The 22,062-nt window shown below is 54.0% G+C and overlaps 1 protein-coding gene across 1 annotated transcript in view; it reads left to right on the forward strand.

Annotated features, from left to right (window-relative positions):
- Positions 1-22,062, forward strand: part of dab1a (DAB adaptor protein 1a) — a 747,664-nt gene that overhangs the window by 681,760 nt on the left and 43,842 nt on the right. Inside the window, exon 20 of the mRNA XM_072512896.1 lies at positions 19,157-19,354. Coding sequence (XP_072368997.1) covers positions 19,157-19,354 — 198 coding nt within the window. The remainder of the gene's footprint in view (positions 1-19,156; positions 19,355-22,062) is intronic.

Here is a 22,062-nt window from a genome sequence, read left to right on the forward strand (position 1 = left end):
GTCAAAGCCAGCATTTTGTGGCGCACAAAGACTCCGTGAGACGAATAGAGTGAAGTCGATGAGGCTTTATTAAGCGTGTCTGTTCCCCAGCAGCCCGATAGTAAACTGGCCTGCGGGGGAAGGCACCGGCTTCTTATACTTCGCCTTCAGGGCGGAGTATGAGGTCAACGGCCAACCAGGACCCGGGATCTGTCAGCCAATGACATTAGGGCTTGCAGTCCCACATGACCCCCAATACATACTACCACATTCACCCCTTGTCAAAAATGAACCCGGCGGGGTGATGCTTCGTATGGTGGTAAGGGTTTACAGGGCTGGTCCTGGGAGGATAGAACAGTTACATGGTAGTACAGTATTGGACAGTATCGTCCTGTTACAACTAATTACAGAGGATATAGGAAAAACAAAATGTTCATTGGACAGTCCATCTTTGTTTTACATCGACGCCACGAGTCGGTCGGGCGGTCTGGTCGTCCGTGTCGATCGCCTCGGCCCCGGCGGTGGTGGTGGTGCTTGTACCAGCGTTGTCGCCTCCGGGAGCCGCACAGTTTCAGCTGTCGGTGCAAAGGGGAGGGGGACTGATCCTCCTGGGAAGGGGGCGGTTGCGGGGTGCTGCGGTGGCAGGAAGGGGGGCGGTTGGGTTGATGGTGTCGGGGGGGTGTGCGTGGTGCCGGCGGGCGCCAGATCCCGCAGGGAGACCGTGTCCTGTCGGCCGTCGGGGTACTCCACGTAGGCGTACTGGGGGTTTGCGTGGAGGAGGTGAACCCTTTCGACCAACGGGTCCGCCTTATGTGCCCGCACGTGCTTTCGGAGCAGGATGGGTCCTGGGGCCGCCAGCCAGGTCGGCAGCGACGTTCCAGAGGAGGACCTCCGAGGGAAGACAAGGAGACGCTCGTGAGGCGTTTGATTAGTGCTCGTACATAATAACGACCGGATGGAATGGAGAGCGTCCGGTAGGACCTCCTGCCACCATGAAACTGGGAGATCCCTGGACCGTAGGGCCAGTAGGACAGCCTTCCAGACCGTGCCGTTCTCCCTTTCTACTTGCCCGTTCCCCCGGGGGTTGTAGCTGGTCGTCCTGCTTGAAGCTATGCCCTTGCTGAGCAGGAACTGGCGCAGCTCGTCACTCATGAAAGAGGACCCCCTGTCGCTGTGGACGTATGCGGGGTAACCGAACAGCGTGAAGATGCTGTTCAGGGCTTTAATGACTGTGGCCGCGGTCATGTCGGAGCAGGGAATGGCAAAAGGGAAGCGGGAGTATTCGTCCACTACATTAAGGAAATACGCGTTGCGGTCGGTGGAGGGGAGGGGCCCTTTGAATTCGAGACTGAGGCGTTCAAAGGGGCGGGAAGCCTTAATCAGGTGCGCTCCATCTGGCCTGAAAAAATGCGGTTTGCATTCTGCGCAGATGTGGCAGTCTCTTGTGACTGTACGGACCTCCTCTAAGGAGTATGGGAGATTGCGGGACTTGATGAAGTGGTAAAACCGAATGACCCCCGGGTGGCAGAGGTCCTCGTGGAGGGCTTGGAGGCGGTCAATTTGTGCGTTGGCTCATGTCCCGCGGGATAGGGCATCGGACGGCTCGTTCAGCTTTCCGGGCCGGTACAAGATCTCATAGTTGAAGGTGGAGAGTTCGATCCTCCACCGCAAGATCTTGTCGTTCTTGATCTTGCCCCGCTGTGCATTATCGAACATGAAGGCTACCGACCGTTGGTCAGTGAGGAGAGTGAATCTCCTGCCGGCTAGGTAATGCCTCCAATGTCGCACAGCTTCCACTATGGCTTGGGCTTCCTTTTCCACTGAGGAGTGGCGGATTTCTGAGGCATGGAGGGTTCGGGAGAAGAAGGCCATGGGTCTGCCCGCTTGGTTAAGGGTAGCCGCTAGAGCTACGTCAGAGGCGTCGCTCTCGACCTGGAAGGGGAGGGACTCGTCGATGGCGCGCATCGTGGCCTTTGCGATGTCCGCTTTGATGCGGCTGAAAGCCTGGCAAACCTCTGTCGACAGCGGGAAAGTCGTGGTCTGTATTAGGGGGCGGGCCTTGTCTGCGTACTGGGGGACCCACTGGGCGTAGTATGAAAAGAACCCCAGGCAGCGTTTCAGGGCTTTTGGGCAGTGCGGGAGGGGAAATTCCATGAGTGCGCGCATACGTTCGGGGTCGGGGCCTATTATCCCATTGCGCACTATGTAGCCCAGAATGGCTAGCCGATCGGTGCTAAAAACGCACTTGTCCTCGTTGTACGTGAGGTTCAAGGCTTTGGCAGTCTGGAGGAATTTTTGGAGGTTGGCGCCGTGGTCCTGCTGATCGTGGCCGCAGATGGTTACATTGTCGAGGTACGGGAACGTGGCCGGTAACCCATGTTGATCAACCATTCGGTCCATTTCCCGTTGGAAGACCGAGACGCCGTTTGTGACGCCAAAAGGGACCCGTAGGAAATGGTATAACCGCCTGTCTGCCTCGAAGGCTGTGTACTTGCGGTCACTTGGGCGGATGGGGAGCTGATGGTAGGCGGACTTGAGGTCCACGGTGGAGAAGACTTTATACTGGGCAATCCGATTGACCATGTTGGATATGCGGGGGAGAGGGTACGCGTCTAGTTGTGTGTACCTGTTGATGGTCTGGCTATAGTCAATGACCATCCTTTGTTTCTCCCCTGTCTTCACTACTACCACCTGTGCTCTCCAGGGACTATTGCTGGCCTGGATTATGCCCTCCTTTAGTAGCCGCTGGACTTCGGAGCGAATGAAGGTCCGGTCCTGGGCGCTGTACCGTCTGCTCCTAGTGGCGACGGGTTTGCAATCCGGGGTGAGGTTCGCAAACAAGGACGGGGGTTGCACCTTGAGGGTGGCGAGGCCGCAGATAGTGAGTGGGGGTATGGGGCCGCCGAATTTAAACGTAAGGCTCTGTAGGTTACATTGAAAATCTAAGCCCAGCAAGGTGGGGGCACAGAGTTGGGGAAGGACGTTAAGTTTGTAGTTTTTGAATTCCCTCCCCTGTACCGTTAGGGTAACTATGCAGAATCCCTGGATCTGTACGGAGTGGGATCCTGCAGCTAGGCAAATCTTTTGTGCGCTGGGGAAGGTAGTTAAGGAACAGCGTCTTACCGTGTCGGGATGTATAAAACTTTCCGTGCTCCCGGAGTCGACTAGGCATGGCGTCTCGTGGCCGTTAATTAAGACCGTTGTCGTCGTCGTCTGGAGAGTCCGGGGCCGAGCCTGATCGAGTGTAACCGAAGCGAGCCGTGGTTGTAGTAGTGGGGTGGGGTCCGTTGTTGCCGTCCAAGATGGCGTCGGGGATGGACAAAATGGCCACCCCCATACATCGCCCGTGGCTGAGGGGTCACAAGATGGCGTCGAGGGTGGACAAAATGGCCCGGGCCGCGGGCGCTAGGACCGCGCGGAGTTCCTTGACTGCGAGTGCCAGGGTCGCGGGCGCTAGGACCGCGCGGAGCTCCCTCGCCGGGGACAGCGGTGGTCGGGGCCCAGGCCGGCGGGTCAGTACTGCGAGCGCTGGGACCGTGAGGAGCTCCCTCGCCGGGGACAGCGGTGATCGGGGTCCAGGTAAGTTGCGCCGGCGGGTCAGGCGTGGGGCGCGGGACGGGGGTGAGGGCCCAGGTCGTCAGCGCCGGCGGGTCAGGCGTGGGGCGCGGGACGGGGGTGAGGGCCCAGGTCGGCAGCGCCGGCGGGTCAGTCGTGGGGCCGCGAGCGCTGGGACCGCGCGGAGCTCCCTCGGCAGGGACAGCGGTGGTCGGGGCCCAGGCCGGCGGGTCAGGCGTGGGGCGCGGGACGGGGGTGAGGGCCTAGGTCGGCGGCGCCGGCGGGTCAGTCGTGGGGCCGCGAGCGCTGGGACCGTGCGGAGCTCCCTCGCCGGGGACAGCGGTGGTCGGGGTCAAGGTAGGTGGCGCCGGCGGGTCAGGCGTGGGGCGCGGGACGGGGGTGAGGGTGGCATTCGGGATGCGGAAAACCCCCTCCTCTCCGTGGAGAGTGTTGGCCGGCACCCAAATCGGGAGCGCCGGCGGCGGGTCGTACATGGACTGCGGGGAGGGGGGTTGGGGAGCGTAGGCGGCGTGCAGGGCTCCCAGTTCTCCCGGGACCGCGGTGGTCGGGACCCAAAATGGCGGCGCCTGCGGGTCGCACATGGCGTGCTGGGGGGGTTGGGAGGCATAGACTGCCTGTAGGGCTCCCTGTTCTCCCGGCACGGCGGCGACCACGCGGGACCGGCACACCACCGCATAGTGGCCCTTTTTCCCGCAGCTTTTGCAGATGGCTGCGCGGGCCGGACAGCGTTGTCGGGGGTGCTTCGCCTGGCCGCAGAAATAACAGCGGGCGCCCCCGGTGCGACTCGGCGTTTGGACTGCGCAAGCCTGTGGGGTGTCCGGGGGGGGTGGTAGCGGGTTTGCCGCGGCGGGTACGTACGGGGCCCAATGGCCTGCCGCGCGGTCGGGGCCGTAGGCGCGGGTATTACGCGCGGCTATGTCCAGCGAGGCTGCCAGGGCCCGTGCCTCTGAGATTCCTAGCGACTCTTTTTCTAGAAGTCTTTGGCGGATTTGGGAGGATTGCATACCTGCCACAAAAGCATCGCGCATTAACATGTCCGTATGTTCATTTGCATTCACCGACGGGCAGCTGCAGGCTCTTCCCAAAATCAGCAGCGCGGCGTAGAACTCGTCCATCGATTCTCCGGGAGCTTGCCGTCTCGTCGCGAGCTGGTAGCGAGCGTAGATTTGGTTAACTGGGCGAACGTAGAGACTTCTCAGTGCTGTGAGCGCCGTCTGGAAATCATGGGTGTCTTCAATGAGGGTGAAAATCTCCGTGCTCACCCTCGAGTGCAGGACCTGCAGTTTTTGTTCGTCTGAGACTCGGCCTGTGGTCGATGTGATGTAGGCCTCAAAGCAAGTCTGCCAGTGTTTGAAGGCTGCTGCCGCATTCACTGCGTGGGGGCTGATCCTCAGGCATTCTGGAATGATCCTCAGCTCCATCGTCCTTTTTAGGCACGCTTAATAAATTGTGGTGCACAAAGACTCCGTGAGACGAATAGAGTGAAGTCGACGAGGCTTTATTAAGCGTGTCTGTTCCCCAGCAGCCCGATAGTAAACTGGCCTGCGGGGGAAGGCACCGGCTTCTTATACTTCGCCTTCAGGACGGAGTATGAGGTCAACGGCCAACCAGGACCCGGGATCTGTCAGCCAATGACATTAGGGCTTCCAGTCCCACATGACCCCCAATTCATACTACCACACATTTATTGCCCATCCATAATTGCTTTTTGCAAGGTGACAGTAAGTTGCTGCAATCCATATGTCATGCAGCTCCATGCTCAAATTGACTGTCTCTATTGACATAGCCAACTAAAAATCTACTACAACAACTGTCTACCTAACCCATGATTTTCTATCTTGGGGACAGCCTGTAAACCTGCGATACTGTAACGAAAGGCTTTCTGAAGTCTGTCATGATATGCAGACATGCACATAATGAGGTACAGGCAGGCAGCTAATGAACACAGAGAGCAGGAAATAACCAATCAGTAGGCAGAACACTTGGGGGTTGTTTCCCACTATAAAAGGCATGAGGCACTCACACTCTGCCTCTTTCCACTGGGGACATCTACAGAGTGAGTCAGGGTGTATATATCACATAACACCTCCAGCACGTGGCTAAGAGCGAGTCTGGTTCAGTCAGACAGAGTAAGCACACTTAGGTTAGCAGAGAGTCGAACTCACAGAGAACTGAGCTAATTGTGTGACAGGTTCAATAAATCAGATTGAACTCACTTCAAGGTCTGGAGTATCTTTCAGTTAAAGCTGCATCCAGTTGCAGCCCGTGTTATCGCAGAGTGCTTAACACGACAAAGTCCAGGCAGACTTAGTCTCTGGAGTCACCTTTATTCATAAATTATAACAGCTCCATAAAGAATTCAATCTGGCTAATCGGGCATCATCCTCTCCCCCAACAACCCTGTCCAACCCTGCGACCTTCATCGGGGTAAAGGCAGAAAGGTAGTGTGGCCTTCACCCATCATCATTCTGCCTGACTAAATGTTCCCCACGCCACCAAACATGCCATGGGAGAGGGCATAAGATTCCAGTTTCCTTCATTTTTGGAGGAGTTATTAAACCTTAAAATTTTAATTTGAACTCTTTACTGCTTGGTGTGCTCTTTACGTTGACATGGCACTAAGGGCGGATTCCCAGTTTGGGAGCTATGGGGCTTGATTCTCCGATTGCCGAAATTACGTTCAGCAATTGGCCGGAGAACACGTTTTTATGCCAAAATCTGGGATGGTGCTGTCTTTAGGATGCTCCGCGGGTGTCAGTCCGGGTCCGCGTATGGCCGGTGCCATGTTGTACGGCGCGACAGCTGCAGGTCGCCACCATGCGCATGCGCAGCCACAAACCCGGCAATTGTCCGTCCATATCTGCAGGTAAAGTTGGGTCTTTATATGGCACAGCTGTTAGCCCTCCACCTGGTGGAGCATCAGTGCAGGGGCGGCGCCGAATTTTTGGTCGTAAGACTGGACACATGCTCCGGACACAGCTTCAAAATCAGAGAATCCAGCCCGTGTTCTCCCGCCGGAGGGGAATTGCAGCTATTTTATAATCCCCTGCAAATGCAAAGTGGGATGCAATTCCCCATCCCTTGATGTGCAAATTTATACATGGTGTGAAATCCGAGCGATTCCCAATGGAATCCTACTATTGGGATGCCATTTTGAGTGGGTGGCCCAATAGCAAGGTCCCGTGGCCGGCACCTCTCTTTGCACTGCAAAGTAGTCGCCCATCCCACTCCCACACTGTAAAACAATCCCCCACCTCCAGATTTCCACCGGGTCTCTCGCCCCTAAGTACGGCGGTGACCCACCCTGCCCCCAGGACCACTGTAATAGGGAGATCCCCCCCCCCAGGGACCCCTGTAATATGGAGACCCCCAGGGAACCCTGCAATAGGGAGAACCCCCAGGATCCACCTGTCTAAATAGAACCCCCACAGTGTCCCCCTGATTAAAGGGATCCCCGACAGGGACCCCCTGATTTAAAGGGTCCCCCAGGCATCCCTGTAATAGGGAGACCCCCCCCCCCCAAGGACCACTGTAATAGGGAGACCCTCACAGGGACCTTCTGCCTAAAGGGAAACCCGATTGGGGCCCCTTGACTAAAAGGACCCACAGGGACTCCCTGACTGAAAGGACCCCCCACAGGCATGTCCTGGCTGAAGTGACAACCCCTCTGACCAGACCCCCACACACCCCCAACCTCCCAGAAAAGAGATTCCTGGTTGGAAGCTAGAGAGCAGCCCAGACAGGGTCAGTGCAAAAAATTACAGCTGTAACACTTAGCTTGATGTTCCACTTGTCCATTCCTGGAAGGAGAACATCTGTGAACTACGCCTAGACACCTCAGATCCTATAGCTGCAAGCCATTCATATTCTAGTAGTGGGTTTTAATTGAAAGGTTCCATACACCATCTGCAGCTTTGACTGATTCATCGCCCCCCATGGATCAACCACTCTAAGTGGTGAAGCCCCAATGTTTACAACATTGACCACATCAAAGATAGGTAAGTGCATTCTAAGAATTAAGTGCATTCCAATAACTCAAGCATGTGATTGCAATGCACTTACCTCTTTTTGATGTGGTCAGTGTTTGTAAACATTGGGATTTCACCACTTAGAGTCACTGATCCATAAATGGAGATGAATGGATCAAGGCTGCATCTGGTTTGTGGAAGCTGTCACTCACAGGCCACTACTAAAAGGTTATTAATGGCTTGCAGCTAATGGATCTGCGGGATTAAAACACAGGTCACAGCTATTTTCCTTTGAGGAAGTGGGCATATGGAGTTTCCAGATAGGTGTTACAACTGTAAATCCTTTCACTGCATCTGTCTGGACTGCTCTCCAGCTTCTAGACAGGAGTCTCTTTTCTGGGCTGTGGAGTCTATGGAGGGGGGTCCTTTTAGTCAAGAGGTCCCCCAGGGACCCCTGTAACAGTCATGGGGTTCCTGGGGGTCTCCCTATTGGAGGTGTCCCTGGGGGGGGGGTCTCACTATTACAGGGGTCCCTGGGGGGGCTCCTTAATGAAGGGGTCCCTGGGGGAGCGGCTTGGGGGTATCTGGTAGAAGAGGGGTGGACAGGTGGTGCATTGTGGGCAGGGAGGGTGGCCCTTGGATGGACTTTGGGGGCAATACCCTTTCCGGGTTTCCGCCTTGGCCTACTGCAAGGTCTACCATGCCAGAGCCACGCTGGTAGAGACCACAAGTGACCCCCGGGGGCCGGAGAATCACGGAGAGCCAAAGCATAGGGTGCCTGGCCCACTAACTAGATGCAAATGAGTCATTAAGACCAATTTGCATTAATTTGCATGTTCTCGCTGGCGCGGGGTCGTGGTCCTCGATCCGGCCACCAGCGGGCGGTTGGAGCATCACGTTCGGACCAAAGCCTGCCGAAGCCGTGCACCGATTCCAATTTCACGATTCTCTGCCACATCGTGGACCTCGATACTGGTATCGGCCGATGGAGGATCCAGCCTTACGTCCTGCTGCTTCACTGACAGCCCCTACCACCTCACCTGCTTGCTTTTTAGTCGTTAAGGTGTTGGCACAGGCCTGAACTGAAAAGGACATTGATTAGTTTTTAAGATTGTCAATATATTGATACTTTAATTTAAGCACAATTTATTGCGGTTATCAATTACCTACCAAATCCAGGATTGAATGCAACCAGTAGAGTGGGTATGTTGGGTGGCATTCTCCATCCCACTGGACCCGTTTCCTGGTTCGGCGAATCGCAGCTGTCGGCCAATGGGTTTTCCCACTCTAGGCACACACACGCCGTGGGAAATCTATGGGCGTGTGTGCGCTGCTGGCGAAATGGAGGATTCGGCGAAAGGGGAATCCAGCCCATTGAATTTAAGATGGTTATAACACATTAGTTATTCAACAGACACATACATCTGTGAGAAGTAGTGAGTAGTGAGTTCTGGTCCAAGTCAAGCAGGATGGCTGACATGGATAAATAGCTTTTTTCTTATTTTCCTTCTCCTCTTTTCAGTGCTTTGTGCCCCATATTCCGTGGCACACTATAGTTTTGCAAGTACCTTCTGTCCTGGATCAAACAAACTCTCCCTTGATTTATTTCATACGTCCCTTGCACACCATCCTCAACCTTTAAGCTTACTTTAGGGGACCTCATTGTTTGTATTAGTCTGTTATTGGTTGTTCATGCTCAGAGCTGTTAAATCTGTTGATAAACTATACACCAGCCTAAATGTTCTACTTCCTTATCAGAATATTAAACCATGGAATGGTTTATTAAATAAACTTCCAGGGTGGGATTCTCTGTTTCTGAGACTAAAGGTTTGATTCTCCATTTCAGCGACTAAGTATTGACACAAGGGAGCATGTGTGGTCTTTTACGACCAATGATTCTGTGTGAAACCCTCACCGATTCCAGGACCGGTGAGGGACTAGCAGTAGCGGCGGGTGAAACTCCCGGCTCCCGTGCCGAAAACAGCTAGAGAATGTCTGGGTCCCTGGCCACGCATGCGCAAGACTGACGACCTGCAGCGGTCACACCGTACAACATGGTCGTGCACGGACCCAACCCGACATCAGGGACCCCACAGCCCACCCCCTGGCCAACCCACCAGTCATCCCAGCCCGCACGGATACTACCCGGGCCAGGAGCACTGGACACAGTCCGCAGCTCCACACCAGTTTCCCACATGGCTGAGACCACACGTTTCCCGCGCCGATCGGGGGCGGAGCATCGTGGGAGGGCCGGTCGATGATGCACCAATGCCATTGCAACGGCGTGAGGCGCGCAACGTGATTACACTATTTCCAAGGGGGTGAAGTATGGCTACCCGGTGCCAAACCAGCGTCTGCCCCAATTTGGACATCAGAGTCGATTCTCCACCCAATCGCCGATTATGATATTGGCGCGGGGCAACGTCAAATCCCAACCTCAGTGTTGAGGCCAACGGAGAATCCGTGGAATTTTACAAAAACCGCCGCCACACAATGGACCGACTCTGCTACCATTGAGGGACTAGCCCTGGTACCGCATGGAACACACTCGATTCCACTGCAAAATAGTGCAGGACATGCCGGGTCCGTGTTCGACACTCGAGAGACTGAAAAGCTGCAGCTGCACACACACATTACACTCCCTACACACACCTATGCCAGCCAAAAATATGGTACTGGTTGTGCTGGAGCGTGCCCATACAGCTGATGGGATGTCTGGGGCCAGAGGGCACCCAGGAGGGTGGCCTGGGGGCACCAAATAGCCCTTGACACTAGGTTCAAAGTGAGCTGTTAGCAGTGTGTGCAGTTGCATGGCTGCCTTGCCGACTACAGGAATGGTGCTCCGTGTCCGTCTACCTTGGCCCCACAACCCACCTCCTGGCCACCCCCCACTACTCCCCCCAGCCCTGGTCGAATCCCCCGGCCAGCGGCACAACTATGGCCATGTTGGACACTTTCCGTACCCCCACTCTATCTCCCTCAGCAGCACCACGCTGGTTTTGCGTTTTTTAAAAGCAAAAATGAAACACGCCGTTGGGAACTTGGCCCATCGGAGGCGGAGATTCGCAGAGGCCCAGAGAATACCGGAGTGGTATATGCAAACGGTGTCTACTGTACTTGCGGAGTGAAAGCACTGACGCCTTTTACGATGTGACAGAGAATCACGATTTGGTGGCTGCCGCAATTTTGGCGTCGGAAGCTATTCTCTACCGAATCGTATCTCCCGATTTTGCCATCGGCTAACGGAGAATACTGTCCCTAGTCTATTGCCACACACTCATTGGGCTAGATTCTCCGATCGCCGACGTCAAAATCACGTTCGGCAATCGGCCGAAGAATCCCCGCTTACGGAATCAGGGGCGGTGCAGTTTTTGCGATGCTCTGCCCCCTCAAAGACAGCATTCTCGGAGAGTATGCTGCACACCACATGGATGGCCTCAGGACATAACCTGAGGCCCTCGCCTGATGGTCCGCCCCCGATGGGCCGAGTCCCCGATGGCGTCGCTTGCGTGTGCTCACCCCATTCGGGGACGTCACATGGCAGCTACAGACTGAGTCCAGCGCTGTCATAGTCGGGGGGGGGGGGGGGGGGGGGGGGGGAGAGTCGTTCCGCTGGCAGGGGGGGCTTCAGCAGGGACCGGGGGGATTGGTGGGGGGTGGTCTGGTGGTGGTGAGGCTGGTTACAGGGGGGTCATTTTTAGCAGGCCGGCTCCGTGCACGGTCGGCGCCATGTTGCACGGCGCGGCCATCACAGGCTGACGCCATGCAATATGCGCGGTTATGCACCCGGCCATTCTCTGGCCATATCTGCAGATTAAGCCGGGGGCTTTACGCTGCGCAGCTGCTAGCCCACGCAAGTGCCAGGTAGTGACCATCTCCTATAAGAGAGAATCAAACGATCGCGTTTTGATAGTCAATAGCATTACCATCGCTGAATCCCCCACAATCAACAGCCTGGGGGTTACTATTGACCAGGAACGGAACTGGACTAGCCATATAAATACTGTAGCTACAAGAGCACGTCAGAGGCTAGGAATCTTAGGGCAAGTAACACACCTCCTGTCTGCCCAAAGCCCATAAGACCATAAGACATAGGAGCAGAATTAGGCCACTCGGCCCATCGAGTCTGCTCCGCCATTCAATCATGGCTGATATTTTCACATCCCCATTCTCCTGCCTTCTCCCCATAACCCCTAATCCCGTTATTAATCAAGAACCTATCTAACTCTGTCTTAAAGACACTCAATGATTTGGTCTCCACAGCCTTCTGCGGTAAAGAGTTCCACAGATTCACCACCCTCTGGCTGAAGAAACTCCCCCTCATCTCAGTTTTAAAGGATCGTCACTTTAGTCTGAGATGGTGTCCATTGGTTTAGTTTTTCCTACAAGTGGAAATATCCTCTCCACGTCCACTCTATCCAGGCCTCGCAGTATCCTGTAAGTTTCAATAAGATCCCCCCTCATCCTTCTAAACTCCAACGAGTACAGACCCAGAGTCCTCAGCCGTTCCTCATACGACAAGTTCTTCATTCCAGGGTTCATTCTTGTGAAGCTCCTCTGGACCCTTTCCAAGGCCAACACATCCTTCCTTAGACATGGGGCCCAGAACTGCTCACAATACTCCAAATGTGGTCTGACCAGAGCCTTATACAGCCTCAGAAGTACATCCCTGGTCTTGTATTCCAGCCCGTCGACCACCTACAGGCAAAGGTCAGCAGTGTGCTGGAATACTCCCCACTTGCCTGGATGAGTGCAGATCCAACAATACTCAAGAAGCTAGACACCATCTAGGACAAACTTGATTGTTACGCCTTTCACAAACATTCACTCCCTCCACCACCAATACACAGTAGCATCTATCAGATGTACAGGAGGAACTCACCAATGCTCCTGAAGCAACACCTTCCAAACCCACTACCACTACCATCTATTTGTTTTTTTTTTCAAATTTAGAGTACCCAATTCCTTTTTTCCAATTAAGGGGCACTTTAGCATGGCCAGTCTACCTACTGTGCACATCGTTGGGGTGTGGGGGCGAAACCCATGCAAACATGGGGAGAATGTGCAAACTCCACACAGACAGTGACCCAGAGCCGGGATCGAACCTGGGACATCGGCGCCGTGAGGCAGCAGGGCTAACCCACTGCGCCACCGTGCTGCCCTTACCATTACCATCTATAAGGACAAGGGCAGCAGATAGATGGGAACACAACCATCTGGAAGTTCCCTCCCAAGCCACACACGATCCTGACTTGGAAATTGATGCACGATCAATTACACTCAAGACAAAGTGATTTCATAACTGAAGGCTTTAATCTACTCAAACTTGTCCCCAGCAGCTTCGGTACAGAAAGTGAAGGCTGCTGGGACGGCACCGTTTCTTATACTCCACCTGTCAGGGCGGAGCCACGTATCAACAGCCAATGGTAATCTCCTTCACTGTCACTGGGTCAAAATGCTGGAACTCCCTCCCTAATAGCACAGTAGGTGTACCTACACAACATGGAATACAGCGGTTCAAGAAGGCAGCTAACCACCACCACCTTACGGCCAATAGCGATTGATAACAATGCTGTCCTAGCCAGCGAAGCCCATATCCTGTAAAAATGAATTTCTTTTAAAATCTGCCACTTTTAATTGTATCCGGAGACTTGTCCAAACTTTCCACCTGTTTCACTATTTTAAAACAGAACCTCGCAACCACAGCTTCACATGAGGTCATTTGGATGATCATATTTGTGATGACTCTCTACTAATCCCAAATTCTATTGGCATATTTGCTAGAATGATTCCGGTAATGAGATTTTCCAGTTGCATGGATAGGCTGGGAAAACTGTGTTGTTCTCCCGTAAGGCGGCACAGTGGCACAGTGGTTAGCACTGTTGCCTCACAGCTCCAGAAGCAATCAGTCGATCGGGTGGCCTGGTCGTCCTTCTGGATCATCTGGGCTTCGGTGGTGATTCTGGTGGGGGTCCCGGGAGATGCGACTCTGGGAGCGTGGTTTCAGCCTCCCTGGCAGCTTCGTCACCCCTAGGCGGCGCTGTTGGGGCAAAAGGTTGACACAGGGGGGGTGGGCGCCTGTAGGGGGCGTCGATGGGTGGGCGGGCCTAGGCAGGAGCGGCGGGAGTACTGACCCTCCAGTGAGGTGCTGTGGGGAGGGGGGCGGGGGGGTGGAGGGTGAGGGTAATGGTTCGGGTGCGCGTGGGGTTCCGGCGGGCGCCAGGTCCCAAAGGGAGACTGTATCTTGCCGGCCGTCAGGGAACGCCACGTAGGCGTATTGGGGGTTAGTGTGCAGCAGGTGGACCCTTCAAATCAACGGGCCCGCACGTGCTTCCGAAGCAGGATGGGTCCGGGTGTCGCGAGCCAGGTTGGGAGCGAGGTCCCGAAGGAGGACTTCCTGGGGAAAACATAAAGGAGGAACTCCTATCACTGTGTATGGACGCGGGGAAACCGAACAGTGCAAAGATACCCTGGAGGGCCTTGATGACGGTGGTTGTGGTCATGTCTGGGCAGGGGGTGGCGAATGGGAACCGGGAGTACTCGTCAATCACGTTCAGGAAATACATGTTGCGGTCGGTGGAGGGGAGGGGGCCTTTGAAATCCATGCTGAGGCGTTCAAAGGGACGGGAAGCCTTTATCAGGTGCACCCTCTCTGGCCGGTAGAACTGCGGTTTGCACTCCGCGCAGGTTTGGCAGTCCCTGGTGACTGTCCTGACCTCCTCAATGGAGTAGGGCAGGTTGCTGGTCTTGATGAAGTGGAAGAAATGAGTGACCCCCGGGTGGCAGAGGTCCTTGTGGAGGGCTCGGAGGCGGTCCACTTGTGCAGTGGCACAAGTGCCGCGGGACAAGGCATCAGGAGGCTCGTTTAGCTTCCCCGGACAGTACAAGATCTCGTAGTTGAAGGTGGAGAGTTCTATCCTCCACCGCAAGATCTTGTCATTTTTTATCTTGGCCCGCTGTGCATTATCGAACATGAAGGCAACCGACCATTGGGGCCGTGAGGAGAGTGAATCTCCTGCCGGCCAGGTAATGCCTCCAATGTCTCACAGCTTCTACTATGGCTTGTGCCTCTTTTTCGACCGAGGAATGGCGAATTTCGGAAGCATGGAGGGTACGGGAGAAGAAGGCCACGGGCCTGCCCGCTTGGTTGAGGGTGGCCGCCAGAGCTACGTCACATGCATCGCTCTCAACCTGGAAGGGGAGGGACTCGTCGATGGCACGCATTGTGGCCTTTGCAATGTCTGCTTTGATGCGGCTGAAGGCCTGGCGGGCCCCCGTCGACAGGGGAAAGGTTGTGAACTGGATTAGGGGTCGGGCTTTGTCTACGTAGTTGGGGACCCACTGTGCGTAATAGCTGAAAAACCCAAGGCAGCGCTTCAGGGCCTTGGGACAGTGAGGGAGGGGGAACTCCATAAGGGGGCGCATGCGCTCAGGGTCGGGGCCGATAACTCCATTTCGCACTACGTAGCCTAGAATGGCTAGACGGTTGGTGCTAAATACGCATTTATCCTTATTGTATGTCAGGTTAAGGATTTGCGCGGTCTGGAGGAATTTGCAGAGGTTGGTGTCGTGGTCCTGTTGGTCATGGCCGCAGATGGTGACGTTATCCAGATACGGGAACGTTGCGCGTAAGCCGTACCGGTCAACCATTCGGTCCATCTCTCGCTGGAAGACCGAGACCCCATTAGTGACACCAAAAGGAACTCTTAAAAATTGATAGAGCCGCCCATCTGCTTCGAAGGCAGTGTACTTGCGGTCACTATTACGGAGGGGTAGCTGGTGGTAGGCGAACTTGAGATTCACCGTGGAGAAGACCTTGTATTGTGCGATCCTGTTTACCAGGTCGGCTATACGGGGAAGAGGTTGATGGTCTGGCTGTAGTCAATGACCATCCTATGTTTCTCCCCGGTCTTTACCACCCCTACTTGAGCTCTCCAGGGACTGTTGCTCGCTTCGATGACCCCTTCCCCCAGCAGCCTTTGGACCTCTGACCTGATGAAGGTCTGGTCCTGGGCAATGTACCGCCTGCTCCTGGTGGCGATGGGTTTGCAATCCGGGGTGAGGTTCACAAACAGGGAAGGCGGGTCGACCTTAAGGGTCGCGAGGCCACAGACAGTAAGGGGAGGTATACGGCCGCCGAATTTAAAGGTCAGGCTTTGCAAATGGCATTGGAAGTCCAGCCCCAGGAGGGTAACTGCGCAGAGGTGCGGCAGGACATACAGGCGGAAATTGTTCCACTTCCTGCCTTGGATAGTGAGGGTTGCTAGGCAGAACCCCTTTATCTCCACTGAGTGTGACCCGGAGGCTAGGGAGATCCTTTGGTTTACAGGGTGAGTTACAAGTGAACAGCGCCTTACCGTGTCGGGGTGAACAAAGCTTTCCGTGCTCCCAGAGTCAATCAGGCAAGACGTCTCGTGGCCGTTGATGAAGACCGTCGTTGTAGCTGTTGCAAGTGTCCGAGGTCGACTTTGGTCCAGTGTCACCGAGGCCAGATGAAGCAGTTGCGAGTTCTGATTGGGCACCGTGTAGTCGGCTGTGCTGGGGGCCTGGGGCCCCATCCAAGATGGCGTCACCCATGGGTCACACATGGTGTCCGGGGATGAACAAGATGGCGGCGGCGATGGGCAAAATGGCGGCGCCCACCTGTCCAGCGTGGTGTCCGGGGGGAAAGATGGCCGCGCCAGTGGGTCGCACGTGGCCCTAGGATAGGGGGGTGGCGGTGAGGAATGGCCGGTCGGGGCCTGAAGGGGGGTTTGCCGCGGCAGTCTGGAGTCGCTGGAGACCGCGGCCACGGCGTGGGATAGGGGGGTGGCGGTGAGCGCTGGCCGGTCGGGGCCTGAAGGGGGGGTTGCCGCAGCGGTCCGGAGTTGCTGGAGACCGCGGCCACGGCGCGGGCCTGGCAGACCCCCACAAAATGACCCTTCTTGCCGCACCCTTCGCAGGCGGCGGTGCGGGCCGGTCAGCGTGGGCGGGGATAATTGCCTGCCTGCAGAAGAAACAGCGGGGCCCGGCGGCGTTAGCGGGCCGTCTCGTAGCACAGGCCTGCGGGGTCAGGGGGAAGGTCTGTGGGGCTGCCGCTGCGGGATGCCACGCAGTCCAGGGGACCGCTGCGCGGTCGGGCACATAGGACTGCGCGTTTTGGTAGGCTACGTCCATGGACCCTGCCAGGGCCCGTGCCTCTCTGAGTCCCAGTGTGTCCTTTTCTAGGAGTCTTCGGAGGATATCTGAGGAGCTCATACCTGCAATGAAAGCATCCCTGATTAAAAGATCCGTGTGCTCGCTCCCCGAAACCTGCGGGCAGCCACAGTTTCGGCCCAGCACCAGTAGCGCCCAGTAGAAATCCTCCAACGATTCCCCGGGGCTTTGTCGTCTAGTTGCAAGCAGGTGACGTGCGTAGACCTAATTTACAGGACGGATATAATGTCCTTTTAGCAGTTCGATCGCGGCATCATAGTCCTCTGCCTCCTCGATAAGGGGGTAGATCCCAGGGCTGACCCTTGAGCGCAAGATGTGCATTTTCTGTCCTTCTGAGGGGATGCCTCCGGCCGTCTCGAGGTAGCCTTTGAAGCACGCCAGCCAGTGTTTAAATATTGCAGCCGAGTTCTCCGCGTGGGGGCTGAGTTGAAGGCACTCCGGATGATTCGGAGATCCATCCTTCCAGCTTCAGTCTAGTAGATTAAATTGATGCGCGATCAATTACACTCAAGACAAAGTGATTTCATAGCTAAAGGCTTTAATCTACTAGAACTTGTTCCCCAGCAGCTTCAGTACAGAAAGTGAAGGCTGCTGGGACAGCACCATTTCTTATACTCCACCTGTCAGGGCGGAGCCACGTATCAACAGCCAATGGTAATCTCCTGGGTTTAACCAATGGTCATCAGCCTCTTAGGTACCGCAATACCTGGTACTACCACAGAAATATCTCGCCGTTCCTTCACTGTCACTGGGTCAAAATGCTGGAACTCCCTCCCTAATAGCACAGTAGGTGTACCTACACAACATGGAATACAGCGGTTCAAGAAGGCAGCTAACCACCACCACCTTACGGCCAATAGCGATTGATAACAATGCTGTCCTAGCCAGCGAAGCCCATATCCTGTAAAAATGAATTTCTTTTAAAATCTGCCACTTTTAATTGTATCCGGAGACTTGTCCAAACTTTCCACCTGTTTCACTATTTTAAAACAGAACCTCGCAACCACAGCTTCACATGAGGTCATTTGGATGATCATATTTGTGATGACTCTCTACTAATCCCAAATTCTATTGGCATATTTGCTAGAATGATTCCGGTAATGAGATTTTCCAGTTGCATGGATAGGCTGGGAAAACTGTGTTGTTCTCCCGTAAGGCGGCACAGTGGCACAGTGGTTAGCACTGTTGCCTCACAGCTCCAGATTCCCCGGTTCAATTCCGGCTTTGGATGACTGTCTGTGTGGAGTTCGCACTTTCTCCCCGTGGTAGCACGGGTTTCTTCCGGGTGCTCCGGTTTCGTCCCACAGTCCAAAGATGTGCAGGTTAGTTATGTTAAATTGCCCCTTAGTATCTAAAAGGTTAGGTGGGGTTACTGGGTTACAGGGATAGGGTGGAGACGTGAGTTTAAGTAGGGTGCTCTTTCCAAGGACCGGTGGAGACTCAATGGGCCGAATGGCCTTTTTCTGCACTGCGAATTCTAGGATTCTATGATTAAAGCACACTGACTAAAAGGAAATTTGACAGAGGTGTTTAATATCATGAAGAGTTTAGATAGAATAAAGATAAACTTTTTTCCAATGGCTGTAAGGTCGATAAACGGATGGTACAGACTTAAGTTGATTGCCAACAGACACAGAAATCACATGAGGAAATTCCTTACTCAACTAATAGCTTGGATTTGAAATGGACTGCCTGGTATAGGGTGGGGAACACAGATTCAATAGTAGGCTCCAAAAGGTAATTGGATTAAAAATTTAAAGGCAAAAACATGCAGCGATATGGGAAAAAGTAAGGGAGTGCAGCGAAGGATACATGCGACTAAGTGGATTGTTGTTTGAAAGAACCAACACAGGCTCGATGGGCCAAATGGTCTCTTTCAGTGATCTGTGATTCTATGGTGTCCAATATATCTTCATTTGCTTCAAATATTTATTCAGTTTTCGTACAGGATTGCATCAGCAATGTATTTCGTGAATATTTGACAAAAATACTAAAATATTAAAGCACCCTGGTTAATGAAGAAATCACTACAAATGTCAAGGAAACTGCTAATGCTGCAGAGATTGATTTACATCATGGAGGGAAACCTTGATAGGGGATTTTATTTTCCATGAAGCAATCATTATATATTTTTAAACTAACTGATATTAAAAGAGTGAAAACACACAGATTTCTATGCAACATCATATAAATTGTGCCTGTAACAAGTCATAAAGAATTTCTAAAGTTATCTTTACGCACTCAGGAATCATAAAAGTATTTCATTGTATGGGAGCTGAATGGGACGCTTTATGGCTATTATTCAAATACTTTGACTGGTTCAGTATTATCCAAATCATTAGTTTGTGAGTGATATATGTATCTGTTTCTATATCTTTTATGTACAATAATCATTTCAAAATAATTCATTTCCTAATAATGTATTCTTTTCATTTCAGACTAAAGGAAAATTTGAACTCTCCTTGTCTGAGCATGAATCATATTCAAATTTTACACACAGCCGATTTGAATCTGAGACTAAAAGGGTTGACTTTAAATTAGCAACTAGCTTCCCAAGTGTTTTTGAACTTGGAGTCGGTTACAATAGTAATAATTACAAGAAAATGATGACAAAGCTCCTGAAAAACTCTGCCTCAGTAAGTGTGTGACGATAACATATTTTAAACTATTTTGGATCTTGGTTTTCACAACTTTTCCTTGCACCAAATTGACTAAGAAATGAACGTTCACAATAAGAATTCTTCTGGCAGCTGGGTAAGCTTATACATGGCTCAAGATGGATGATCTTAGTAGCAACGGGAGCACTATGATTGGCTTCACCTGTGATTTGGCTGAACTAAAGATGAGAAACATCCATGTTTCTTTTGTTTGATTGTTTCCAATGACTACTTCCCCCATCTCCTGGAAGGTGCATATGTATGGATGTGGATGAGAGCTGGATTAGGCTCACCGGGCCATGGTTGAATTGCTCAGACACTAACAGGTATCGGGACAGTGACCTAGAAAGTTGTGCCCCAGTTTGAGTAATTGTGGCAGGAGAAAGAAGAAAGCGAGGGAAATAACAAATTGTCAAATTTATTCAGCGATTGCTTAATTATATTTTAGTTAAAAGTGTTTCCTTCAAACAAGGGTTGATATGGTCTCTGAATTGTAGTGAACAATAACATTGAAAAATCATGGGCCAAGCATTGCATGGACTAGAAGGTCATCCTTCGTGTGATCCTTAAAATCCACCTCAACCTGGGTGGCACGGTGGTAGCACTGCTGCCTCACGGTGCTGAGGTCCGGGGTTCAAACCTGACCCCCGCGTCACTGTTGCTGTGGAGTTTAAACATTTTCCACATGTCTGTGTGGGTCTCACCTCTACAACCCAAAAAGATGTGCAGGGTAGGTGGATTGGTCACGCTAAATTGCCCCTTAATTGGAAAAAAAAGAATTGGCGACTCTAAATTTATATATTTTTTTAAAATCCCCTCAACCTGAAGTGTGGATGAGCATGCCAGATTTACCCATAATCATCTACAAATTGAAGGCACTGTGCTATAGAAAGTATCGCCACCCTGATGTATCGCATACAAGTTAAGGCATACTTCAATCACATCTCAAAAAATCTGTGAGTCTGATATTGGAATTTATTCTGTTCCGCTCCAATTTCTTGGGCTTCTCATGCCACCTACTCTCTGGCTGAGCAGACTCTCTGTCTCAGTTTCTGCGATGAAGCTGGAGTTTAGTGTGTGCACTCTCAAGAAATGTGTTGTTTCATTTCTATTAATTATCTCTTTGTGAAAATCTGTAGGTCCAGTTGCCAGAAGCATGGGCGGGATTCTCCCCTACCCGGCCGGGCGGGGGGTTCCGGCGTAATGGAGTGACGGGAACCACTCCGGCGTCGGGCCGCCCCAAAGGTGCGGAATTCTCCAGCACCTTTAGGGGCCAAGTCCTCACCTTGAGGGGCGAGGCCCACGCCGGAGTAGTTTCCGCTCCGCCGGCTGGCGGGAAAGACCTTTGGCGCCACGCCATCCGGCGCCAAAAGGTCTTCGCCGGGTGACGCATGCGCAGGGGAGGGGGTCTCTTCCGCCTCCGCCATAGTGAAGACCATGGCGAAGGCGGAAGATAAAGAATGCCCCCACGGCACAGGCCCGCCCACGGATCGGTGGGCCCCGATCATGGGCCAGGCCACCGTGGGCCCCCCCCCCCCTTTCCGGGCCAGGTCGCCCCGCGCCCCCCCCCCCCCCCCCCCCCCCAGGACCCTGGAGCCTGCCTGCGCCGCCTTGTCCCGCCGTTCAAAAGATGGTTTAATCCACGCTGGCTGGAGAGGGCTGACAGCGGCGGGACTTCGGCCCATTGCGAGCCGGAGAATCGCCAGGGGTGGGCCCGCCGACTGGCGTGGCGCGAGTCCCGTCCGCCGACCGGCACGGCGCCATTCTCCCCCCTCCCCCCCCCCCACCGAATCTCTGGTGGCGGAGAATTCGGGACACGCCGGGGGCGGGATTCACGCCAGCCCCCGGCGATTCTCCGACCCGGTGGGGGGGGGGGGGGGGGTGGAGAATCGCGCCCCATGGGCTGGATTCTCCAATTTTTAGGTTGAGTGCTGACGCCGGTGTGGGAACAGTGGTGTTTTACAACAGGAAAAAAGGCATAACAGCTGCACCAATTCAGCAACTCTGAATGGGTTAACACCATCGCCACGTGGAACACAACCTGTTCCATGCAAAACGGTGCCGGATTCACCGGGTCTGTGATTGGTGCACATGAGGCTCACGTGCCGCAGCTGCACTTAAACGGAATCCTTCCCCATGAATGCACCGTCCCAGCCAACAAGATGGCTGGAAGGAGAGCAGTGACATGGTTCAGGGACACTGAGCTGCAGACCCTCCTGGACACCGTGGAGGAGAGGCGGTTGACCCTGTACCCTGGCCCAGGAGGAAGCCCGCCAGGCACCGCCGTTCGCTGTGCCTGGGCACAGGTGGCAGAGGCGGTCAGTGGCGCCGTGGGCAATGTCGTCCAGACTGGCATGCAGTGCCGGAAGAAACTGCACAACCTTCTCAGAGCGACCGGGGTGAGTAGGCAGCGCTGTGCCCCTGGCACTAACCCCGCCATCCTCCCCATCCGTATACCGGCCCCTCCCCCTCTTGGGGATGGCCGAACCCCCACATGCCAGCTCCCATGCCAGCCGCAATGGCCGGCTACCCTGGCCACTGAGGCCACCATCTACCCAATCCCTGGGCTGCTTGCGTCCGAACGTCTAACGGTTTCATTGTTTGTGTTCCCCCCTGCCCACCAGGAGAAGATACGCACAACCGCCGGGAGCGGGAGAAGACCGGAGGGGACCACCAGACCTGTGGCC

This window comes from Scyliorhinus torazame, chromosome 7 (genome assembly GCF_047496885.1).
Source record: "Scyliorhinus torazame isolate Kashiwa2021f chromosome 7, sScyTor2.1, whole genome shotgun sequence".
Classification (NCBI taxonomy): domain Eukaryota; kingdom Metazoa; phylum Chordata; class Chondrichthyes; order Carcharhiniformes; family Scyliorhinidae; genus Scyliorhinus; species Scyliorhinus torazame.